Consider the following 25,527-nt stretch of genomic DNA (forward strand, 5'->3'; position numbering starts at 1 on the left):
TCCTTTTGGATGTTGAAGAGTTCCTTGGTGCAGGAGGCTGCGTTGTTTATTCTAACGTTGTAGGCTTCCTTCTTGGTACGGATTATCTCCTTTTTGTAGAGGGAGGAAATGGTCATGAGATTGGATTTATTTTCCGCTGATGGAGTTGTTTTCCATAGGGTTTCCAATTTGGCTTTCTGTTTTCTAAGTAATTTAAGTTCAGGTGTGCACCAAGAGTTCAGATGAGCTCTAGGTTTGCCTTTGCGTAGCTTAAGTGGGGCAATGGCGTCAACGGCTTTGGCCATGGCGTCATTATAGGTGCTGACTAGTAGGTTGATGTCTGTGGTGGTAGGGATCATATTTAGAATGGGGAGAACCGGTGGTGTAAGTGTTTCTGCTGTAATGTTACGCTTGTTTCTAGTTAGGCAGGCTGGTGCAAGGGGGCGCTGTTTAGGGTTCTGGATGTTAATGTCAAATGATATGAGGAAATGGTCTGACCAAAGGAGTGGTTTGGGGGCTTTGCAGGTGATATTGCAATTGTGGGCAGCAAGCCAGTCGATGGTTCTGCCTTTCTGATGAGTTGGTCGAGTAATGAGTTGAGTAAAGTCATGTTCAGAAAGGGCAGTAGCAAGGGAGGACGCCGGCGTGTCGCTGGGGTCGTTGTACCCCAAGTTGAAATCGCCTAAGGTGATGTTTTGGGAGTGAGGCTTGGAGTTCTCGGTTATGAGGGCTGTGATGTCTTCCTCAAAGGTAACTGTGGGACCTGGGGGTCTATATATTAGTTCCAAGGTGATAGTACTGTGTGGGGTGGTTTGTATTTTGATGGTGAGGTGCTCGCATGTCTTAAGTGGAATGGAGGTAACTGATCTGATATCGAGTGAGGATTTAAATATAATGGCTACACCTCCTCCGCGAGCGTTCGGTCTGTCAGCCCTGAGGATAGTGTATTTGTCGGGAAGTGTCTTCTGCATGATTTGCCAACACAATGCCAGACCTGGCTCACGGGTTGTGAAGGTGATTAAGGTGTGCACTAAACCCAGTAGGTGAAAGGCAGGAATCTTGTCCAACACCGCACTTCTGGCCTATGGGGTCAGATTCATAGTCCTCTAGCTTGACCAATGGGGTTAGATTCATAATCCTCTAGCTTGACCTACGGGATTCTATTTTGGAGGAAGGAAGGAAACTGGTTGATGGCCACGGTGTCTGGTTTTTATGTCCACAGAGAGTCCGACCAACATGATTTGATGATCAATCGTGTCGAATGCTGCCGACCGGTTGAGCTAAATTAATATTGAGCAAAATTACTATTCCTGACCTATCCACTTCAATTGGTTGAAGAAGAGTAGTCTTTACATCCAACAAAGTGGTTTCTATGCTCTGGTTAGGCCTGAAGTGCGATTGGCAATCACCTAGGAGCTGGAAATCCTCCCAATAGTCTAAAAGTTGTGGGAAGGTGAGCTTGTCTAGAATCTTCAACACGAAAGGACATTTAAAGATCAGTCTGTCGCTGGGAGGCAGAAAATGAATGAGGGAGGGTTTATTCACAGGAGGTGTGAGGCAAGCAGAGAGATCCTCTTCAAAAGATGGCTTTGACAATGTTGTTGGCTAAGATGTCCAGATGGGATTTAATCATCGTGGAGAGGTGTGGGGACAAGTGGTCGGTTTGAGCAATTGTATTATCGTGCAAATAACTTCAAGCTTAACTGGGTAAAAAGGAAACCCTGGTGCCTGGCATAGGGGTTGACGCTGAACGTTACTCTTGACCAATATTGAATCCAGAGGGAATGGATAAAATGGCATTTCGAATGTTGATAACGAAATCTTGTAGCTCATCAAATCAGCGCTTGGAGGGCTTGGTCCTAAATGTATACTTACAGGTTTGCTAAGCTGTGTAAGGATTCTAAGGGGGATCTTGGATGCGCATTTAACTTGTGGTGTCATGACCGTATTCTGTTTGGGAACTCCAACTGGTGAATTTATGAGCTTTTAGGCTGGAAATAAAACATATCTTTATTTTTTTATATTTGCTAATATACTTAGGGTGCCCACTGGGCATGGCCAACGGGCTCTTGGAATCCCCGGCCTTGCATGGCCCATTGGGCATGCTGGCTGGTGTACTGCAGCACCTTTTAGTCAACACTTGTGCAAATTCCCAACGTTCAGGCCCATGCACAACAAGAAAGTGTCCGGGCTATTCTTGCCTCGCATAGAGGGGGCCTGGGCTCTTCTTAAAGTGGAGGCCCCACCGTCAATGGTTGTACATGGTCCCTTATGTGCAAACCACAGGCTCTGCCTGGCTATGAGCAGTGTTTGAGAGAGAACCGAGAGTGGGTGGTGTCGTGAGGTTGGTTGAAAGAAGCTGATTGGATAGAATAGTTCCCAAAGGCCTCTTCTCCCGGGCTGGGACACCTCACCCAGCGTCTGGATCCCTTGCGTTTTAACCGCCACCTTCCATTGCTTTAAGTGGGCGGGGGCTTGGCGGGGCAGAGCCCCGGCAGTCTCCAAATATCGTCCTTGACCCGGATCCCTGCTGGGGCTCTGTCCGCCACTGGGAGCACCTGGCAGACGTATGCTGGGACGCGCCTGTGTGCCTGGTAAAACGGGACAGCAGGCATCTGCGCTTTTGGGGCAGCGGGGGGGGATGATGGATGCCTTTGGGCTCCATGAACGTTGGTGCAACTTTAAGGAGGGAGGAGTTGTAACATCAAAAGGGGCCTTAAGCACTGCTACCAGGGGCCATTGATTGCCGTGCTAGCTGTCCTCCTATTGGCTGCCCCCTAAGTGCATGCACAGCAGACAGCCAGCGGGGGGGTCCAAGGAGTTCCAGTAACTGGGTAGTTTAAGGCCATGTTACAATAGTTTAGTAGAGGCAGAAACCAGCTACAAAGCAATTAGAAAAAGTGATATTAAGTGTGTGTTGTTAAATATGGTTGCATGCATATCCATAAAATTCAGTGTGTGTCTATGTATGTGTGCAGGCCTATGTTTTCTGAACCCATACAGGTGTATGGGCTTGTGTTTATTTATTGCTAATTTGGGTAATACAGCAATTTATCATGTCCAACACCTGCTTTGCCAGATCGCACTATAGCAAGCACCTGGTTCCACACATTGGAAGGAGGCAGTATGCCTTCATTATGCATGTTTGTGTGTACAACCTTGCCACTCATATACACACGTCTCCTGCACGTCCTTTAGGTCACCGCCCCCGCCCCCTTTCAATTTCGTATCCCATTTGAAGCCCTGCCACTTTCCAATCCTTCTCCAGGCAGAAAGCACATGGTGACGAGTTTGCTGCAGCCCTGGGAGCAATCCGGACTCTCCCCCCCCCCCCCCCCCCCACCCACCACCACCGTCTTTTGAGTCATCGATTCCGGTAGTGGATTACACGTGTAAAACCTACTTGGTAATCTCCAATGGGCGTTAAAAAAAATCTATCATTATTTAATCTTTTTTGTTTTGTTTTTTTATTCATTTGTTTTCCTCCTTCGTTTTCTAAGATTTAATGTCTCCCTCCTTTTTGATTACTCTTTCCTTTAATTCCTACTCTTCTTTTATCTTTCTCGTTGTCCTGCATTCTTGCCTTCCCTTTTCCTCTGTACTTCTTGCCTCCTCCCTTCTGTTTTTCCCACGAGCCCCCGGCCTGCCTTAGCTTCCTAGCTGCGCTGTATGGAGGAGCCGGCCATTTTAGCGGCCAATACTCTAATCTTGGAGGTGGTTCCCCGTAATGTAACCGACAAAGCCTGGTTGGGCATGTTCTTTTTTTTGTGTCTCTTCGTGCAGTCTGACGGGTGAGGTGACCGTGCTGCGTGCCCGCCGCTCGGCCGTCTGCTGCCGACGTGGAGGCGCCGCCCCATTGGTTCCCATTGTTTACCATGAAAAACATGCTGCTATTGGCTTTCAAAAGTGAAACCGGTTCTTCAGGCGTGGCGTGACAAGGTGTGCTGACGATGATCCAAATACAGGTGACCAGTCGGGTTTGTGTGCAAAGGGCTGTGTATGTGTGTAGCTGCCAACAGAAAACGTTAGGCCTGTTTCTGTAGCCCCTGGAGGTGTGCTGACGATGATCCAAATATATGTGACCAGTCGGGTTTGTGTGCAAAGGGCTGTGTATGTGTGTAGCTGCCAACAGAAAACGTTAGGCCTGTTTCTGTAGCCCCTGGCTTGATTGTGAGGTGAAATCATTCCAGATCAGAGCGTTTTGAGTCTTTATGGCATAATCGGACATGTAGAAAAAAGTCAGACACATCTTAAATATGTTATGTTAAAGGTTCTTATACTGTGCACTGTTACCACCTGCATGGACCCCTGGTGCTCTGGCGGATCTGGAAGGCCAAGAGGGGAAGGGGGCTGTAAATTAGTAGGATTGGGTGGGAGAGATAACAAGGGAGCTGTGATGTGCTGTTGCCAGCTTCAGTTCAGTTTACACCCTTCGCTGACCCGTAAGGTGTGTTTTTCGTTTGGTAGTCGTGTGCTGTGGGTGGTTTGTTTCGTCGTTGCAGTCTGGTGAAGTACGTGCAGTTGTGCTGTAGAGATGTGGTTGTGTTTTTAGTTCAGCGTTTGAGATGTGTATGGAGAAGGGTGTGTTTTTTTTTTTTTTTTTTTCAGTAGGGTGGGTTAGTGGATGAACCTTATTTTACCTCCACTGTTTTAATTGACTGTGGCCTGTGTCCCATCGCCGTCATATATTCTGGTGAGCTACACTCACCACTCCTATGTTGAGTGCGTGCAGATCAGTGGGTCCTCAATGGGCTATTCAGTGGTGCTACCTTTCCACCCCAAGTGTTCAGACCAAGTGCTGCCCCTATCCTTTCCCTCTTGGAGCACCCTGGTGCGCAACAGCCGTCACCCCCACGGGTTCCTCCAGTGGCCTTTGTGTACCCAACTCTCCCTCCCATTTGGACGTCTCTCTTCGTTTCTGAACACCACTCAGGTCTATCTTACTCCCTAGTCCTCCTTATAGGATGATCGGCTAAATTTGGGGCTCAACAGCAAAAGAAGTGATACCCAGATCTCAGACACATCAGCAAGTGATAAGACGCCCAAGTCCAAGGCACTCCTGTGCCCCGCGGCCCATTAGTTCAGGACACCTCTTGCTGCTTTTTCGTCTAAGGCCCTCTATCTGCGGTTCAATTACATTAGGCCAGTTTCTCTCCTCTGTTTCCAGTTTCACCCTCTATGGGGACGGGTACACCTGGGCTTCCTTCCCGTTCAGACGCCTTTCTACTTTCCTCCACCTCACTCTGGTCCAGCCCACTCCCTAGTCCTCTTGAGTTTTGTGTTATTTTTCATGGGGCGTGTGTTCATTGGTTTTTGTCCTGTTCGGAGTTGAAGAGACAGGGTTTTATAAGTTTTCTGAATTTTAGATGGTTCTTCATGGTTCGTATTTCTCTAGGGAGGAAGTTCCAACATTTTATGGCTAGGTAAGAGAATGCTGATCTGACAGCTGGTGCCTGAATGTCTGGTGTGCATGTTTGCATGAGACCCCCAGTGGTTCTTGATTTGACCACTGTTGGTGTGCATGAGTGGGGCAGATCTTGCCATTGGAGGGCTGGGTCTGAGCTCTCACCTGACTTTGGATAGGATTCGTCCTTCTACAGCCATGCCCCATAGAGATCCTGGATTAGCCTGAAGGAGCCAAGTATCCTGTCTAGCTGCCAGACAAATGAAGAAACCGGAGACTCGTTGGAAGAAGGCCTCGTGGCCAACTTCTGCTGCTGTCCTGCAAGAGTCATGTCTGTCTAGTAATCTCCAGAAGTCCTGTAAAGGAGCTTCGGCCGTTGGGGTGGTGGGAACAATCACCCTCGACGTCAGCACGGTGTGCTGCAAATGTGACAAATCAACTTTCGGGGCACCAGTGGTCGAGGGATGAATATCTGTTTCTAAACCATCAATCAGCCCCACACCTCTAGTACACCAGAAGGGATCCGAACAGATTGGAAACACAAGTAACTTAAAAACTTCCTTGTCGAATTTTGGTAACGTGGACGGAATGGCAGGCTTATCTCTGCAAGGTTGTGGATCGTTGGTAAGTTGCAACACAGCAAATATACAATTATTACCCAATGATAAAAGGGACTGTCCAGTCAAGGTTGTATAAAAAAACCGACTTTCTTATTATTACAACAGACGGTTCTAGCACACTACAAAATGCAACCCACCCTGTAAAGGAACGCAGAGGACAGACAGTTTCATGAAGGAAAGGGATGTACTCTAGATACTGACAGGAGGCTAGTCAGTAAAGCAATCGGTCTTAACTGTTCAAGGTTATTTGGTTTCAGTACCAAGGGAGCAAGGGGTCGTAAATGTCACTATGGCCCTTCGGAGAAGGACCAGGGGGACAGAACCACAATGTAGCTGGTGCTTGAGATGCTCTAGATGCCCAACAGCCTTGAGTCAGTTCCAGGACACTTTGCACCTACTGCGACAGAGTTCGAGACTGGAGACAGTTGCTGGTATCAGGCGGCAGGCAGTTCGGCAAGCGAGGCTGGATGGACGGCTGCAGGCTACCCTACACAGCGGCTCAGGGTCAAGAATCGTCACTGGGCTGGTTGGTGGATCTGGAATGCTGGTCGAGGTTTTCAGATGGCTTTAGTGACTGCAGCGTGACAACAGTCGGTGGTGCAGCCGGTCGCGTTTCGAAGTCTCGACTGCCTCCAAAATGTCCTTACAAGATGGACGCTAGTTGATGCTTGTTGTGCCACTCCTAGCTTCTTAGCAGGGCTCGTGTCATCCTTTAAGGTGGAGGAGAGTGTTTGCAGGCAACGGCTTTGTCCCTTGTTCAGAGACTCTCTGGTACTTCCCACTTAGGAAGCTTACTGGCAGAACGTAGCGGGGCACCCTGTGTGCTGGCTGGTACCGGTTCTGGAGCTGCTGGACGGGTCCTATGAGCCCGATATCTCCCTCTGTTCACTGAGAGATGTTTAGGGGAGGGTTTTTGCTTCCCTCTTGGAAATCATGGACTTTTTCACTGGCCGAAGCTGTAAGGCAGACTGTACCTTTAGCCAGGGTCCAAATGAGGAGTCCTTGCTCCTTTTGAAATTGTCGGATGATCTAGTAAGTGAGGGACTTGGCACTCTTTTAAAGCCAAATTGGCCCCAGTGATTGGTGAAGGCTTAGCCTACCTTAAAGAACAAATCCTGGGTCCCCACCAACAATCTTCTCTTATGCGTGAGGTCCTAACCGGAGTGCTTTGCACAGGAAAGGTAAGGTGTGGCAACATGTACTCCCAAGGCCCACTCATCTTCCTGTCTGTTGTGGATCAAAGTGTCTCTGGTTAATTGAGCTCTCTGTGACTGCTGATCAAAGCGCAGGTCTCCCATGATGTTTGTGTCGAGAACAGACTTTTTGTCTCCATCAAATCAGATACTACTTCCATCTGAAAGGGAGTCTCCCTGCAGCGGTTGCCTACTGTAAACAGTTGTCCCAGACATGCCATTCACTGCCCTTCATACAGAGGGGTGGGAGCTAGATTCAAGTTGACACATTATATATCAGAGGTGTTTGGGTTTCCTGTCCCCTTTTGTCAGTTCTCCGATCAGGCCTATCGCAGGCCTGTTTCAATTAACTCTCACCAGTATGCGCTGCCACCAGCAGAACTTAGACAATAGAGAGGGCGGATCCATGGAGCCTTTGATATTTTAATTAGGCTGGCCATGGCAGGAGGAAGGTGTTGCCTTCCCCCTTCTTGAGATGCTTTGATGTACCTGTGGTCGTCGCATTCCAGGTGAACATGACAGGAGGACTGCGCCGGTAGGCTGTGTCCCACAGAGTGCACTTGATATGCGTTTGTTATGCAGTGAGCATTGGGAAATGTGTGCGGATTAACCCCACACATTTCCCAGACGTTTATCTCCCAACATTCCATTTCTTTAAAAAAATATCAAAACAGTCCAGGCGAGTGCACACTCCCCGTGCAAATGGTCGAATTCCTCACAGCAAAGAAGAGCGATCAGAAGTGCTCCTGGAACCCCCAGTGGCTGGCCAGCTCTGAATTTGAGCTACTCTGCTGCAGACACTGCTGATCCGCTTTGAGGCTCAGAACTTTGGGGGAAATAGCTTGTGCTACAGGACACGTCCCTGCTCAATTTAATTTTGTGGCTCCTACATAAAAAGGACCAGAGTTAGGAGGCAAAGTTTGGCCGCAAAAAGTGGGTCCCCATGTGTCGCTGTGCATCAGTGGCTGTTGTCCATGACTGCTTTCCTGCATCCAGTCCTGTGCTGAGAAGGGCCCTGCATAGAGTTCTTCTGCTTTCTCAATCCTGAAGAACTTCCTGAAGAACTTGCACCAGCAATAGAGACCGGCCGGAGAAGTGCTCAAACCATCAACTCCAGGGCATCAAGGACCAGAGCTGGTGGCACGAAACATGACCTTGGCCCCTCTTCTGAAGATCTTGTAAGTCCCAAGAAGAATTAGATTGTTTGATGAGTTACAGGGGTAACTCTGATAAGTGATCTTTATTACTCTTGGCGTCGTCCTCATCAGACATACTACAGAAACACATGAGGACATTGGGTAGATTGTTTGATGAGTTACAGGGGTAACTCTGATAAGTGATCTTTATTACTCTTGGCGTCGTCCTCATCAGACATACTACAGAAACACATGAGGACATTGGGTAGTATGGAATTAGAGGGGTTGTGAGGGAAAGTGGGAGGGTCAAAGGGATCCACCCTTCTCCGGGGATAGTCACTACTCCCAATGGGGTCATACCTTCCCATGAGATCCTCCCACTGATTATCCCCCCCAGTTGAACTATCGGGTCGCAAACTCACCTCCCTGGCCTCATGGGAAGGGGCGCCCCCATCTAAAGCAGTGACAATACCTCTGGATTCGTCACACTACTTAGCTAAACTTAGAAGTATAACAGTGTGGAGTAGTTTCTATAAATAAATACTTATTTTTATGTAACTTCACAGCCTGTAAGTGTTTCCTTGAACCAAGGTGTGCTCTGTGTACCTTCTACAGCTCTCCTCCCTCCTTAGACTAAGCCTGGCTGTTTGTCCATTGCTCTCAAACCTTGGCCAAACCTAAGGATTGTAACCCTGTTCACCAAGGTGGGCTTTCCTAAGTTCAGCAATAGGCAGTAACTTTTGAAAAATCCCCTAAAACCATGTGTGCATGGACCCAGGAAGTGGGCTGGGATTGTATGGTCCCAATCCAACAACAGGTGAAACTGAGTCTAGTGTACATGCATGAACGAGCCCCACAGTGGTCCCCAATAGGACCACTGCTGTTGTGCATGAGTGGTGCAGGTCCTTTCTATTGGAGGGCTGAGTTTGATCACTCGCCAGAATTTAGGATAAGGACCCATGCAGCCATTCCAGCAGATCAGAAGAGGAGCCATGTATCCTGTGTAACTGGGCAGATGACTAAAGACTTGCAGACAAATCCGGTTGAGGCCCAGCAAGCATTCTTGCTGCTGTCCTGGTGAAGCCCTGCTGGACTACTTGACCTCAGAAGACCCTTGCTGGTGCTTCGAACCTTTGAACTGGTGGGTCCATCCAGTCTCAACGCCTGCTCACGATTCTGCAGCCCGTAGCCTTCAGAAGTGTCCCTGCGCCCCGTGGACTGACAAACTCCATTTGGGCTACCATTCCGCATTTTTGCACATAATTTAGGTGGTCTCCAGCAAGTCCAACACACCGCCGTATTGCCAAGTTTCATCATCCCAGCATCGACTGGTCCTGTTCTGGAAGGTTTTTCATTGTTTGCGACTGGCGAGATGCCTGTTGTCGCCAGTGTGTGGTAACTGCTGGAACCGGCCTTCCTCCGTCTGGTAGAGTGTCCTGAAGAGTCCTGCATTGGTGCCTGCTGCGTTTCTTCACCAGAAAGAGTTGCACTCCGCTCGTGGACTCAACCAGAAACTTCCTAGCACTGCAGCTCCTGGGCATCTTCTACTGGATCCAATGGTGGGGAAAAACTACCTCCAGTGACCCCCATTCCACCTGCCAAGTCCGTATGGAAAATCAGAGTAAGGGCAATCAGTAGTCTCAATACTTACTGGTTCCCCCATCTTCTCCATTATAAAGTTTGTGAAGAACTTTGATTTATATTCCATTTCATTGCTTTTTAAACATCGGTTGAAAAAGCTGCTCTCGAAGCTCAGAAAAGGACTTTACTTGACTGCAAATCCATTTGAAAGACTTCTGGAACCATGTTCACCCCCAAAGGAACATTTTCTAACTGTGTCTCATCTTCTAAAGGTCCTGAACATTTGAAACTGTTTCTCTTTTGGATTCCTGCCCTAGACCAGTGTTGGGGAGAATTTTCAAATTTTCATTTTGTGTGCCAATTTCACTCAACCCGAAAGACACTGCAGCACATCGGCTGGGCTGTGGGATCATTTTTATCTGTTCTCCCGAGTGAGTGGGACTTTACCACTCACTCGTCCTTTTTGCTCCAAGTGGGACCCTGTTTTATGCTACTGTGATTCTTTTTACTTTAACGGGGTCATGCGTTCCCCCATGTATTACACTTCACTACAGGCATCTGTAATAGATGGTTGCACCACAAAGCACCCTTTGTGCAGTGTTGCAGGTGAGTCCTTTGGGCTTCCCTTTTTAATGAATATTATTTTTCTATGATAACTACTGTTCTCCAGGATAGTAAGATTGGTTTTATTTTACTAATCTTTCTTTTGTGGGATCAACACACACCACCTTATGTGGAGTGCTGAGGCGTACATTGTAACTCCTTTCCCACTGCTCTTGTAACTTTTATAGTTACAGTAACAGAGAAACTTAAATGGTTGGTGGCAGTGGATATCTTTTTGCCATTTGTTTAGTTAGTTACTCACAGGCTGTTTCCACAGCTGCAGTACAGCACCCATGGGTGACACATTCCCAAAATGGCTCCAGTCTTCTTTTATTTCCATGTTTTGTTTGTTCCTTCTTGGCCCTTTTTCTACCATTCCAGGTGGGGGTGGGTTCTCTTAGAGTTTTGCCTTTGGTAGGATCCCTTTGTGAAGCCCGCCAAGGCTCCAGTGTGCCTGCTAAGGCAGGAAGTGAGGGGGAGCCCAAAACCTCTACGGCCTTAATCTGAATGTATGCCTGGCTGGAACCAGTTTGAACTGGACTGCTGGCTGTCCTGCAAGGACAGCCACCCCCAGGTGATGGACAGGTCCATAGGACTGAATGAATGGTTCCCTGCATAAAAGGTGAGACTTCTGGGACTGAAGGCTAAGTTGACCACTGGCAACATATGCTCCGAAGAAGACGACCAAAGATGCCTGCATCACCGCCAGCACCTGCAGAAGCACCGCTGAAATACTGCTGCTGTCCTGACCCCGTTTCTGAACCAAGAGACTAGCCTGGTTAATGTAAAGGGATTGGTTTTCATACCTGAATTAAGACTGTTTTATTAGCCGAAATTGGAAGTTCTTAAGAGAACCGTGGCCTAATGGTGATGGGGTTGTGTACAGGGTCAACTAATTGAGTCAAGAAGGGAGTTTGTCATCCAATTGAGCTGTCACCTTTCATCGTGATCTTGGTCGAGGGATTTTAAAGGACCTAACATGATGATTTTGTTTACACTGTATGTTTGTACCCTATCCTCAAACCGCCCCCCCCCCACAATCTCCACCTACCTCTGTACCCTAGTCCCTGCTTCGCTATGTGCTCTAAACCTTAATGTCGGGTCACGTTCCTTTTAACTAGCACTCCTCCAAGGGTCCCCATCGCCCTTGGAGAGCGTATTGTGGTGCTGGTTAAACAATTAAGCGAAGCAGTCCTCCAGCTCAGTGCTACAAAGCCCAATCCAATGGAAAGTGTGCGCTATGCCAGTCCATATTCCATAGCGTCTTGTGATGTGCAATATAAATGTACCCGTCTGGCACATGCCATCCTTGGCAGCCAGATACTGGGAGATTGGGTCCCACCAAGGCCGATAATTCAAACGTTGACTTGAGAACTTTGTTTTTTTTTTATGCAAAATGTGGGCCTTCCTCCGTGTGGTAGGCTGATTTTTTACATTTTTTATTTTTTAAATGTTTTTAAAGGGTTTTTGGAGGTTTTGTCAACTGTGCACCTCTGTAGAACAATGTTTGTACAACTGGAACGGTTGCCAGACATTTGGTCGAAATAATTTGGTCAACTGGACAAATGGTCGAACCAATTTGGTCGAAAGCCAAATGGTCGAGATATTTTTTTTTTTATTTTCACCCCTTTTTTTTTTTTTTTGGGGGGGTCCCCAACCCCCTTTTTTTTTTTCTAAAAAACCCTTTTTTTTCCGTAAACGAAAACCAAAAAAATACATATATAAATTAAAAAAAATTCGACCATTTGGTTTTCGACCAAATTACGTCAACCATTTGTCTTTCGACCAATTTACAGTCGACCACTTGTCTGGACAGCACTGGAACCTTTATGGCCTTTCATAAACCTACAGTATAGTAACTTGTTTTTGCTGTAGCACTTAGTATCACAGGTTTTACCATGGCATAGTGCTCTATATAGCGGGTGTTAATATTGGCCTATTAATAGCAAACACTTCTACCTTAGAAAGAGGAAAGGCAGAGTTGGGCCGTTTGGAATTAGACCCCATCACCTGCAGAGTGAGCGCAAATTATAACCGCTAGTGCATAATTCACCGAGTTATCTGGCCAAGACGTGTAAGGTGTATTTTATCGTGGTCCCAAACTGTTGCAGCGATGGAGATATACACATCACAAATGTGTGCATTCCTTATTGTGCATGCTCTGTTTATTTCCATCTGAAGAGACGGAGCATTCATGTACTTGCTTGCGCAACACTTGTATAGAACCTCGTTTGTTTTTTGTTTGTTAACCTGGGCATGCACTTTACTGCCTCTTTTGCAGCATTGCTCGCATTTCCACAAGCTTTGGTTTAGGGAGGTGAATTTGGGGCTGGCACATGTATAAGATGCTGGTAAGCTGCTTTAGTGTCTTATTGCCTGAGGTTGCCTGGTAGTGGTGGTTAGTCTATGGGTTTCTAATGGTGGGCATTGGTTGTGAGTGAATATTTGATGGTGTTCATCTTTGAGTGTCGGATCATGTCCATCGCTCATTGTGTTTTCGTTTTTAAGCCTGTTACTTGACAGTTTCACTCGAGTCTTATGGCTTTCATTGTTTCTCATTATCTAATAGTGGTTGTTCTCTGCATACCAACCCACACTTTGATCACAGTATTGGCGGGAGAATGCAGATCTAATTATTTATCAACCTTTACGTATTTAGTTGGGATCAGTGGTATACAGTGTCGAGAATTATCAAATGAACTATTAAATAGCATCCTTTGAACAGTATCCAATATACCTTAGTTTTTGCTTGTCTAATACCAGCTAGTCTTTGCACATCTAATGTTTGTTAGTTGTGTATGTTGTAATGTATGTCAGTTCATGCACATCTAATTGTCTCTTGGTCTTTTGTTTTCAAGGAGGTTTGTATGCCTAACAGTGTTTACTGGCCTTTCTGTGTTTGTTGATCTTTTAGTGTCTAATAGTTTGGCCTTTTTGTCTTTTTCTTTGCCTGGCTAATTCTGGATTTTGGTCTTTGCTTGTCTGCTGCTGCCTTTTGGTTTTTGCTTGTCTGCTGCTGCCTTTTGGTCTTTGCTTGTCTGCTGCTGCCTTTTGGTCTTTGCTTGTCTGCTGCTGCCTTTTGGTCTTTGCTTGTCTGCCGCTGCCTTTTGGTCTTTGCTTGTCTGCCGCTGGCTTTTGGTCTTTGCTTGTCTGCCGCTGGCTTTTGGTCTTTGCTTGTCTGCCGCTGGCTTTTGGTCTTTGCTTGTCTGCCGCTGGCTTTTGGTCTTTGCTTGTCTGCCGCTGGCTTTTGGTCTTTGCTTGTCTGCCGCTGGCTTTTGGTCTTTGCTTGTCTGCCGCTGGCTTTTGGTCTTTGCTTGTCTGCCGCTGGCTTTTGGTCTTTGCTTGTCTGCCGCTGGCTTTTGGTCTTTGCTTGTTAGCTGCTGGCTTTTGGTCTTTGCTGGTTAGCTGCTGACTTCTGGTCTTTGCTTGGCTAATGCTGGCTTCTGGCCTTTGCTTGCCTGCTGCTGGCTTTTGGCCTTTGCTTGCCTGCTGCTGGCTTTTGGCCTTTGCTTGGCTGCTGCTGGCTTTTGGCCTTTGCTTGTCTGCTGCTGGCTTTTGGCCTTTGCTTGTCTGCTGCTGTCTTTTGGTCTTTGCTTGTCTGCTGCCGTCTTTTGGTCTTTGCTTGTCTGCTGCCGTCTTTTGGTCTTTGCTTGTCTGCTGCCGTCTTTTGGTCTTTGCTTGTTTGCTGCCGTCTTTTGGTCTTTGCTTGTCTGCTGCCGTCTTTTGGTCTTTGCTTGGCTAATGCTGGCTTTTAGTCTTTGCCTGTCTGCTGATGTCTTTTGGTCTGTATCTCGAATGGTGGCTGTTGTTCTTTGACTGTTTAATGGTGCCGGTTGGCCTTGGCTTGTCTAATCTACCCCAGTCATCGGCTTCTATTGGTATTTGCCTGTAGAATAGTGCCCATAGGCCTTCGAGTGTATAGGTGTCTGTTGATTCATTGCTCATGTGCTAGACATTCTGCATTAGAGTGTCCATTAGTCTTGGAGATTCGTGGCTATCCTGCCAATATTTCTATCTCGGGGTTTATTCCATGTAGCATTCACATTTCTTTCTTCACCCCCTTGTCATGAGGTGGCCCTGCATCTCTCTCCTATATGGGGCGTTCTTGCCCTCCCCCGCCCCCCCCAGGAGAGCCTCCGAGCTGTGATGTCATGCTAATGCCAAATACCATTCATAAATAGTCGTTTCAGACTCAGATTGCACTTGAGAGGATGTTTTGACAGCTATTTGGCAGTGGGCAGGTTCTGGGGTGTGATGCTTTGGTTAGTAAGGCAGGGCTGGCTGTTATTTTCTTTTGTTTATTTATTTTGTTCTGTGACGTTATTAGTTACTGTGATGTAATGCTCGTTGTAACAAAATAGAATCTTTGTATTTACATTTTTGTATTGAACAGCATTCCAACACCTTTGAGTAGATTGTTCGCTACACATATCAGCCAATTTTATGAAAGCAATGCCTCTGACCGCTTTCCTTTCTTCCTTTGCAGTCTATCAGCATCAGCAAAGCCATCAACGCCCAGGAAGCACCACTCAAGGAGAAGCATGCGCGCCGTATCCTTTTTTTTTGGTCCTGCTAGAGTGATCTTTCCTCACTGCCAGAGCTCATGCAGCTGTATATTAGGAAGGAGCCCTGGTATCAGTCAGTATCCCGGCCATGCATAATGAGTGCTCCCCGGAGAAAGCTGTGTCGCAGCAGCCATTTTACAGGAGCGACTCGAAACAGCGCTCTAGATAAGATTTTGAAGTGGGAGTATTTAGTGCCCTTATGTTTTGGGAAAATGAAGAAATCCCTTTCCCCGTGGTGTATTTTATAAGTGAGTAAACATTTTTGAACTAAAAAATGTTTTGTCATATTTCTTTGCACCTAGTAGTTATTCATGCACATTAAATATGCAGTTTTTTTCTTCATATCAGGCAGTTGTAATAGAAGTGAGCCACTGATCCAAGGGTATCCCGCGGGGTGTGTGGTCTAAGCAGAAGGGCCGCTTCCTGTGTGTCTCTTCTTTTTTTGTTGGGAGTGTTTTTACTCCCCATTTTTCTTGTTTTGAAGTATTTGCTTATTTTCAGCGGGTAAAAGAGGTTGGTATGCCACTTATCACTAGGGCTGAGTGGGACTGTCTGCAAGAGGGAGATGGTCTCAGAATGATGCTTTTAGGGTTCTTTTGTTTCCACGCTGCTTACACATTGATGCTGTTGGTGGAACTGTGTCTCGAGGGGGATTTATTGAAAGATTGATATATGATATGGCATTTATAGCGCGCCTATACACAAGTGCTTTCTTTTTTAAGGTCTTTTTATTAGCAGTTGACATCGGAAAGTACACAATGTTACCAATCTCCTCCTAGCAGTCCACCATTTTCTAAATAAAAGTGCCTTCCCCCATTAGAGTACAAAAGCACTTAAAAGATTTTTCCCAATTGCCTAGAAGGAATTGGAAGCATAAGCAGTAAAGACTTCTAGAGAAAAGGAAAGAGCGGGCACAGAAATACCCAGGCAGAAACAAAATTCCAGAAAACCAAGTATAGAGGGAGGGAAATCTGCAGAACCGAAAGAGCTGGAACAAAAGAAGAAAATGGGTTACAGAAGTATACAAGGAGGGAACCACTTCTATGGAATGCAAAACCAACAACCTGCATATGGAACAGTTTTCCAAATTATGAAAAGGTCCCCCTGATTGTGGAAGTAGCTGGATAACCGTCTCTAGATCTACTAAGCTTCCAACATATCACATTCCCAAATGGCAAACGGAGTGCACAGCTGTTCTAGTGAAACTTTGCTCTGTCCGACATGGTGAGTATGTCCCTTTGGTGTTGGGTCAAGAGACCTCTTTTAAAACTAATATAAAAAAAACGATTTAGAAAGACCGTCCATGAACGCACGGAGTGGTCTTTCTAAATCAAACTGTCACGCCCCTGCCGCACACGAGTGTGTGCAGGTACTGACTGGCACGCTAGGACCCAGAAGCGCCGGCGAGGGAGACCGGGTAAGTGTGTGTGTGTGTGTGTGTGTGTGTGTGTGTTGTATGTTTGGTTTGTGGAGTCTTGGGTAGGGAGGGAGGCGTGGGGGCTGAGGGAGGGTGGTTTGGGGGATGAGAGGGGGGATGACCTGAAACCGTAATCTTATGATCAACACTAATGTTCTGCAGGAAGCCTCAGCCGCTGGATCCACAAAAGTGTAACTTTTGTGAAAAAGAACCGTAAACCCTGACGGTTCGCATAACATGGCAGGTAGGTTGTGTCCCAGATCTGGAAAAGTCGATGCCTTCACATCATCTCAGGAAAGGGAAGAAATCAGTTGCACTCATAGTCTGAAGAAGCATCTGTGCCCCTCAGCACTTCTACCACTGTCACTCCAGTATTTGCTGACAAACAAGATGATTTGTGTGAGGAAAGGCGATACGCCCCCTTAAATTCCCTTGCCTCCCTGTTAACTCGGTGGCCCACCTCAGCTTGCGCACATTTTTGATGGTCTTGCCCAAAACCTCAATCTCCAGAAAACCAACATTGGCGGTCGCTCCTTTTGACATTTTCTGACCACCGCTAGCTTCTTATTGAGGAGCACCGCAGTGGATGCGTTTCTCTCATGAATATCCCCCATGTCTGGAAGCTGGGTCCCCATCTGATCCACTTTTCCAATCAGGGTTTCCACCTGACCCTCCAACCCCATCACACCTTCTTCTGAGCTTTTAAGCTGCCACCCAAGTGCCCAGAAGCGACCCTCATAGAGGCTGATTACTGGAGTGCTAAAATTGGTGCCCTAACATCCTTGAAATCATTTGCAAGATCAGTCGCCCGAGACCGGGCCTCAACCTTCATTGTCCCTCTGGAACCGTGAGCATGGATTAAAGAAGTGTCTCCCTCATTGTGCAATCCTCCTGTCCATCACAGTAGGAACCCAGAGCATGCCAGCCCTGTGCACTCGACAGCCGCGCCATTCCCTGAACAGCAGAGGGCGCAGCAAAACCTCACCCATGGCGTGTTCGCTGCCATGACCAGTGTCCTACGAGCTGGCCCAGGTTATTCTGGTACACACTGTAGTCTGTTGCAAGCCTCTGGGAAAGGCGCAACAGCAAGGGTGGGGCTTCTCTTTTTTTATTAGTGAGCAGTGAGTGGAGCACTCGCCACTCTCACACTCTGCCTCCTCCCTCAGGCGTCACTCTCTATAAGCACTGAGACATCTTGACGATCGCCCCTTGCATTCGACGACTCCGCAGCCCGCATCTTCTCGGTTTAGTGCAGGAGGAAGCGGGGGAAGGGCTACTACCATCTTGGTTGCCACTGCACACTGTGAACGCGAGGCTCCACCCCTCTAGACTCACTTTTAGCCCCAACGCTGTACATTGATGTGGTTTGTTCACTTTCTGCTGCATTATAATGGTTTTAAAGATAACATAACTAGTCTCCCAATCCATGACATCAACTTTCAAAGCACTATTTTTTGTGGGTGCCATCATGGAATGGTGGCACCTGCTTTAGAACTGGTTTCTCAGCAGAGTACTCTTGGCCACAAGGATCAAATGGATCATGAAGGCGGGTGTTCGTCAAACAGCCAACAGGTGCCCGGACAATAGATACAAGCTCAGCAGCGGCGCTGGAGCCATTTTTAGAATGGGGGTGCTGCCTGGTGTCGTCTTACTAAAATACTAGGAGTTGTGAAGACACCTGTGGTGGCTGATTGAGAACGTGTATCCAGTGAGCAGCCCCTTCAATCGAAGCCTGGGCGGGCTTAACTTAAGAACTAAAGACATTTACGACCATATCTAACAATTGGGGCCCAGAGCTGAATGCTAAAGCACATTTTCTCAAATACATAAAGTTTCATCGTCATTTTTAGAGCGCGTGTTCTCCCCTGAAAGCATGCCCCTTAGTGCTTAGCCATCATCAAGAATCACCCCAACATATAATCGGCTTGACGCTTTACAGGCAGAGAACCGGTTCATAACCATGTTGGGTATTTAGGGTCATGAGCCGCATCTCATTATGGACCTTTCTAAATCCCTGAAGCATCACAATCGGCAGCTCCTTTATTTTTCTGCTGCGCCACAAATATCCCCCCACCCCCAAAAAGCATTTGGAAACCTAGATGCACATTTAACTGTCGGATATTCTGCGGATACAAGCTTGAGTTCTACCGAGGCAGCACCCCATGATCTAACAGCACCTATTGCAACAATACCACCCCACACTTTTGGCACAAGTAACAGGCTGTATTTATTGTCAATGTTATATTTTATTTAAATAGATATCGCAAACCAAACGTACCCCCCCCCCCCCAGCCTTATGCAAGGGAAGTCACAATGACAGACAGCTTGTCTACAAAAATCAAATTTGTACCTGCCTGTACAGATCTTGCAGTTTCACACAGAGATCAATTTCTAGATTTTCAGAATATTAGGCTATTTAATTCACTTTATCTTTGTTTATTGGCAGATTACTTATAAAAACTTTATTTCCTCCATTGTCGATAGGCGTTGCTATCAGAGAAAGGTTTCACAAAAAAACACAGCACCACATATCCATTAAGCTTCAAAACATATTTTCAACATGTGTAGAGCATTGTCATGTCTGTTTTTGGGGGCTGTGGGTATGTTGTATGTACAATCCAAATTATGGTGAGTTGTGTTAAAAATATGTAGGCTTGAGTTTATGGGAGCAGTGCTTTCAATTTTAGAGCACACATAACAATTGGTTCATTTACACCACATAGAAACATAGTTAGGATTGTCTGAAAGGACAAGAACCAACCCCCAATTCCACAGCACAGATTGAGCTCATCCAATTCAGGGCCCTCTCCCCTGCTACACAATATCATTAGAGATATTTGAATGGTTATTTTAAATAGCCTAATTTTCTAGAGAATGGAGGTGACCCAGCAAAACTCCCTTTATACCCACTAAAACGATATGGGCTTTAAAATGTCTATGGCCTTCACAGTTCATAATTTAATAATCCAATGTAAAGCTATGGAGGTTTGTACAACGATCCACAACCTCCGTCTCGGACTACACTTGTGAAAACGCAGGGTTTATTTTACTTGACTATAGTTAAGACACTGCACCGTCTGTCCCCTTTTTAGCTTCATTATTGATTGAAAGAAAGGTATGTTTCTTCCCCAGTAGCCTCTCTTTCAGTTCCACCCCTTCTTTTCCAGTGGCATACTTTTTAATGTATTCTTGTGGACTTCTATCTAATTGCATCAGGGCTTTTATACCCACTGCTTGGTCTTTAATTTAAGCGGCAAAACCTTTGAGCCTCTTATGGCTTCCGGGCAACGCCCCCTAGTCAGCTAGGCCCACCAGTCTCTGCTTCCAACCCGTTTCATGGAATCCATTCTACTTTAAGCAAAGTCTGCTTCAGGCTTCCTATTGAAGAATCCCCTGGCAAGTCCTCTTGACTCAAGATATTGTCCCACTTCAGCACACGTGCATTCGGACAGGGGGGTCCCCAGGCTTCAGACTTCGAGTATCCCAGCGCTCTCTCTAGTTTCTGTGCGCTTTGACTAGTACATGGTCTTCATTGCCCTCACTGTCCCATTGACCTCAATTTTGATTGATTCAATCTTCCAATTTGTTCTCTTAACAGGTTGACACGTCCAGTGAATACACCCCCTTACGTGATACTTCTAAAACATTTTAGCTCTGTGACTCAGGGGCGGTTTGGTACAATTTGGGCTTGCATTAATATTTTCTGCCGTAACTCTGATTCTACCTTTTCCCATCATTAAAACAAGCATTTTCAAAATTGCAGAGCAAGCTTGCATCATGCCATTGTAGCACATTAGATAACAGTTACTAAAATGATATTTCATTAACAATGAACACGTAGTATGTCATTTGTATTCTCTTTCGTGGGCACGCCTTCCTGCCTGATTTCAAAACTTTCATACTCTTAATGGAACAATTGATTGCAGAGTTGCATTGAAAAATGTATTCTGCATGATTATGTAATTTAGAGTGACGATGAGATGGTTCTGCATGTGGAAGTTTAATTTCAGTTCAATTATTCACTTAAACAGCTGACTGGGCCCTCCTGATGCTAGAGCCTTTAATTAGTCATGCACAGATGTACCTAATGGCCAGCCAGAGTGCCACAAGGGTGAAGCGCAAGTGCAGGCACATTCCTTTCATTTCTTTTGTTAAGGAGAAAGCCAGACTCCAGTCCCATGACCATCCTATGGTGGTAAAGTACTTGGGGACCATGGAAATGTATTTACATTCTATTTTCCCCTATTTTTATATATTTTCCAATGCAAGCCTTAACCATGCGATGCTATTGATGCAATCCAACCTAATAGTTGTCTTTGATGAAGTATATGAGGTCTGGTTGTGGGCAGGTGGCTACCCCATGGCACCCTGTGCCTCCAAAGGCCCCTGCTCTCGAATGCAATGTGAATTTAAATGACCTTGTCGTGGGATTCACTTAAAACAAGCTCGTGAAAAGCCCATTTAGGCACCAATCTATTTGGAATACAAGTAAGTCCAATCTATGCATCATTTCGAAGTCTAAAAAACACGTATTCATGGCGTGTTTAAAGTGCACAGGCCATTTACAAATGCATCTCGGCAGTTCTATCATTTCACGTTTGAAGGGACTAGGAGACATGGCATGTTGGCTTATGGCATTAAGTGGGAGTGACCTGATTGTATTGTTACACGTTGTAAAATGCACCTTTCAATGGTCCTGCAGTTGTGTTTTTCTGAATGTCCCCGACAGCATTTTTCACGAGATTTGCGGAAGCAAAACACCAATCCCCTGATGAATATATTCATGTCCATCATGCCATGAACGCAATAAAGGTTCTTGCTGGAATCTGCACCATTTGTAGAGAGTAGCAGATTGTCAGTATTTGCTTCACAAACGCTGGCTGCATCATGAGCCACAGTAGAAATAGTAATTCCAGTCATAAATGCTGTGCCCCGAGACATTCCAGCCAATGACCCACAAGTGTCTACTATTGATAATCCCCAAAATAACTCTGAACTCAAAGAAAGCGATCTCCTTGTGTTTAGGTCTGGCCGGAAAGAGCTTGATCGGACTGCAGCAGAGCTAATGCTATTTAGCAGCTGGACACTGGCTCGTTTTTGCATACTCTGACAGTCAACACTGTCTAATCCTTACCCTTTCCTTAGGTAGTGCTGGATAGTGTTAAAAAACAACTTTTTTTTCTTTTTATTCATTATTTGTATATGGTTTACAAAGAAAACCTTTACAAACATCAATAAAAGTAGACAAACGACAATAATTCCTTTTTAAAATACATAATACCATTACATAATACCATAGCGCCGACGTATAGTTTGAAAACGTAAAATGTTATATAAAACAGATTAAGTTTTAATCAACATAATAAGACGTTATGAAACATAAGTAAAGCATTATTCATCTATGAACATGTGATACCAATTTAAGCGATTTGTATTGATATGACTTTAATACAATACATTTTGGGCAGTAGACCCCTTTACAAGCAGTCATTTATGTTGAACCGGATTCATTTTCAAAAGCATTTCTTCAAGTTTGAACAAATATCTGCCCAATGTCAATAACATCCGCGTAATTTCACCTCTCATAGATCTTTCCCAGAATGGCTGTTGGGTGACCACAGTTGGGTCTGGATAAAAACAACCCATCAACTAAGGACAGTACAGAACCAAGTGTTTTATAGTTTCCTCTGGGATGATTGAAAGACGGCGTCAACATGATTTATTATTACGGTCCACTGTTAATAGTTTGTGTTGAGCACGCTCCAAAGTCAGAAACTGGTTTAATTTAAACCGCATGTAGATCTGCCGTATCTTAGGATAAGGAAACTTTAATACATAAGTAGAAAATATCTACATGAGCCAGGAACTTGGCTAGGGGAGACATACATCGTTAATCGGGAGGATAGCTCATGGGCAACGTGCTCGTCTTGGAATCGATCGATCTAAATTGTGGCAGAAACTCTCCTCCGGGAAATGCCCAAATGAAATACTGGAGCCCATTAAAGCCTTGTATTGTAACACAACTATGCAAGTCCCTTTGAACCAACAAGGGACTCTTTCTGGAAAGATCAGCACTGCCAGATGTGTTAAACAGGGCTGCCCCCTGGCTCTGGCTCTGTTTTGGACGTACTTAGGTGATTTTCAAGAATCCGAAAACTCGATACGATCATTTCCGCCAAAACTTGGAGGTGAACAGATCAGTCGCCTACTATACGCAGACAATGTGATCCTTTTAGATCAGACCCCAATAGGCCTGCAATGGCAACTAAACGACTTACAGCAATACATGGCGAGTAACAATTTGGACATAAACTAAGAGAAAACGAAAATGATGATAATCGAAAATTCAACTAAAAGGAATGAAAAGTCGTCTCTTCATCTGGGTGCCGTCACAGTGGAAAGAGTCAGCAACTTTAAGTGCCTAGGTGTCATCTTAGATAGTACGTCGAAAGAAAAAGCCATGCAGGAGGTACTTTATGAAAAAACAAAAAAACTGGCGGCCCAGGGGAAAGCCATTGACATCAAATATGGTCGCTTCTCTACAATACCGGTCAGAGACTTGTATAAAAAGGAGGTTATTCCATCTTTAACCTATGGCTCTGAAGCTATGCCAAACCTTCCTCCGGAATTATGGCCTAAATTAGAAGCAATCTTCTGGAGATCTATTTTGGGCCTACCCAAATCAACTTCAGTGGTGGTGATTAGGCGGGAACTTAGCCTTTCATTATTGAAAACAGTAGATTCTAATAGCCTGATGCTTTACAGGAAATGTATTCTGAAAGATACTTCATACACTTACCATCTGATAAATCAAGAATTGCTGTTCGGATCCTGTAAAATGCTGATCAAATGGAAAGCAGGAAACGTGGCTCTTTTACATTCAGTTGAAAGCTGTGAAGATGAGCTAATGAATAGTACAGTAAAGGTCATGAAGAAGATTAGAGAACTAGACTGGATAAAGACCTTAGAAATGGCAAACAGAAATAAACTCGCATTTCATCTTTCTCCAACTTTTAAGAAACTGGACACACTACAATCTTACATCAATTTATTCCCGAACAGATCAGCGCGCAACTTCTTCTTGAAAACTCGTCTGAACTTACTGGAGACGAACAAAATACTAGCCATCAGAGGCCTAGCTTTGTCAAACTGTTGCCGCCTCTGCAAATCAACTACGAAGAAGGAATCCATCCGCCACCTGCTTTTGACCTGTCCGGCGACACAAGATTCGCTCTCTATATCTGAATGGTACCATCTCAAATTTCACTCTTCTGGATGAGGAGAACTGCTGGCATAAATTGATCGGAGGAGACAGACCGGCATGGCTATTGGCAACAGTGAACATTATGCAATACATCATTAAAGTGATGATTCCGGCTCAAACTTTTGATCCTACAACTGTACCATTAATTAATGCTAGAGACTAAGATCCCCTCCTTTTACTACTATGAACTCTTAAGTTTTCTTCGTCTTCTGTTTTTTTGTTAAAAAATCAGATGGGATTAAATACAATTTAAAAAAAAAAAAAAAAAAAAAAAAAAAAAAAGCAAGACAATGCGGAGCAACACAGGTTCGATCCCCGGGAACGCGCTTCGAAAAACTCTGGGTATTAAGTGCGTTATAAATAACCCATTACAATTACATAACCCCTTAGTGTAAATGCACTGACTTGTTCCAAAAAGGAATATCGGTTTGCAGTGTTTATCGCACATAGCAGGATAAACATTTCTCTCCTTCTTAATACAGTTTCACAACAACATAAACAATCGTTTGCATTACTCTGTAACATAGATTGTTTCTTAAAAGCCATTCAGGATGGGGCTACGCCAGTTTATGGTCAACCCTGGGTGAAGGAGAAGGTTGTTAAATGTGCTTTGGTTGCACCACAGCCATATCTATTCATTACCTAATCAATAGCATCACATATGTGGCCTCTCTTCTGATCATGAAGATAACCACTTGCACTGCACTATTACAGTTGGAGCAGTGCTACTGAGGCTCCCTGTTCTTTGACATTTAAAGTGAAGCAGGCTTAAAGGAAGTGTAGGTACTCTCCAGGAAACCTCCAGCAAGCTGGCCGATAACTGCTAATACTACCCCGTGGGCCGTGCACCATCAGAAACCCTGCTAAGAAAGACCCTACATAAACATTAGAAGCTCTGCTGAAAATCACCGCTCTCTCAGACTTTGGAAATTCTGTGCTTGTGGGGGTGCCAAAGTGATCTCTTGCCCGTTTAAGGTCTGTTTTTAACACTGCTGCAAGATTGGTATATGGGGCAAAGAAATGTGACCATATCGCAGCAATCTTGAAGGAGCTGCCCTGGCTACCCATTGAACCAGAGGATCATGTGTAAGGTGATATCCGCGGTGTACAACGCTCTGTATTTTAAGGCACCGGAAAATATCACTGTAACAAATTGAACCTTTCAGGCGAATGTTTGTGCCCACCCTGACTCTCACGTGTAAAAATGAATAAAACAGACACTCCCTGGGCAGGGAATAAGGCACAAAAGCGCAGGCTGCGAGAGTTCAAGGAAAAGTTTATCTAGATCTCTGAGAGCGCTCTGACCACATCAAGGTTACAACACATTTATATAGTACACCTACATTTTTAACATATGATGCTACGTTGGACCAGCCGTGGTGGTGACTTGGGTGTGGGCATCATCTCTTCCTCCGGGTTGGTTGCTTGGTCGGCGGGAGGATTGACGTCAGACATTTGTGCTCCGGATGGGTGAAGGTCAGGTCGCTGGGAAACACAGTGGTCACTATCTAAGCTAAGAAAATACATTCTGAGTAATGCATGCACTAAATAACAGTTGATCAAAAGACTCTCAGTAGTGTATCATGTCGTTATACAAATCACTCAAGGGTTTATACCATCTACACATTTGGGTTACACAGGTCACAGGTTTAAGGGCCTTGACCACTATAATACAGCCATTGAACTATAGGGTTAGTCTCAGAAGAATCTCAGGTATGTGGCACTTGTTAGTATTGGGCACGATATACTGCACAGGGGTCTAATG

At 45.4% G+C, this 25,527-nt stretch overlaps 1 protein-coding gene across 1 annotated transcript in view; it reads left to right on the forward strand.

Moving 5' to 3' along the window:
- HIP1R (huntingtin interacting protein 1 related) overlaps positions 1-25,527 on the forward strand; it is a 541,423-nt gene that overhangs the window by 159,873 nt on the left and 356,023 nt on the right. The window contains exon 2 of the mRNA XM_069619635.1: positions 15,003-15,066. Coding sequence (XP_069475736.1) covers positions 15,003-15,066 — 64 coding nt within the window. The remainder of the gene's footprint in view (positions 1-15,002; positions 15,067-25,527) is intronic.

The sequence above is a fragment of the Ambystoma mexicanum genome, chromosome 10 (genome assembly GCF_040938575.1).
Source record: "Ambystoma mexicanum isolate Mex_15411 chromosome 10, UKY_AmexF1_1, whole genome shotgun sequence".
In the NCBI taxonomy this organism is placed as follows: Eukaryota; Metazoa; Chordata; class Amphibia; order Caudata; family Ambystomatidae; genus Ambystoma; species Ambystoma mexicanum.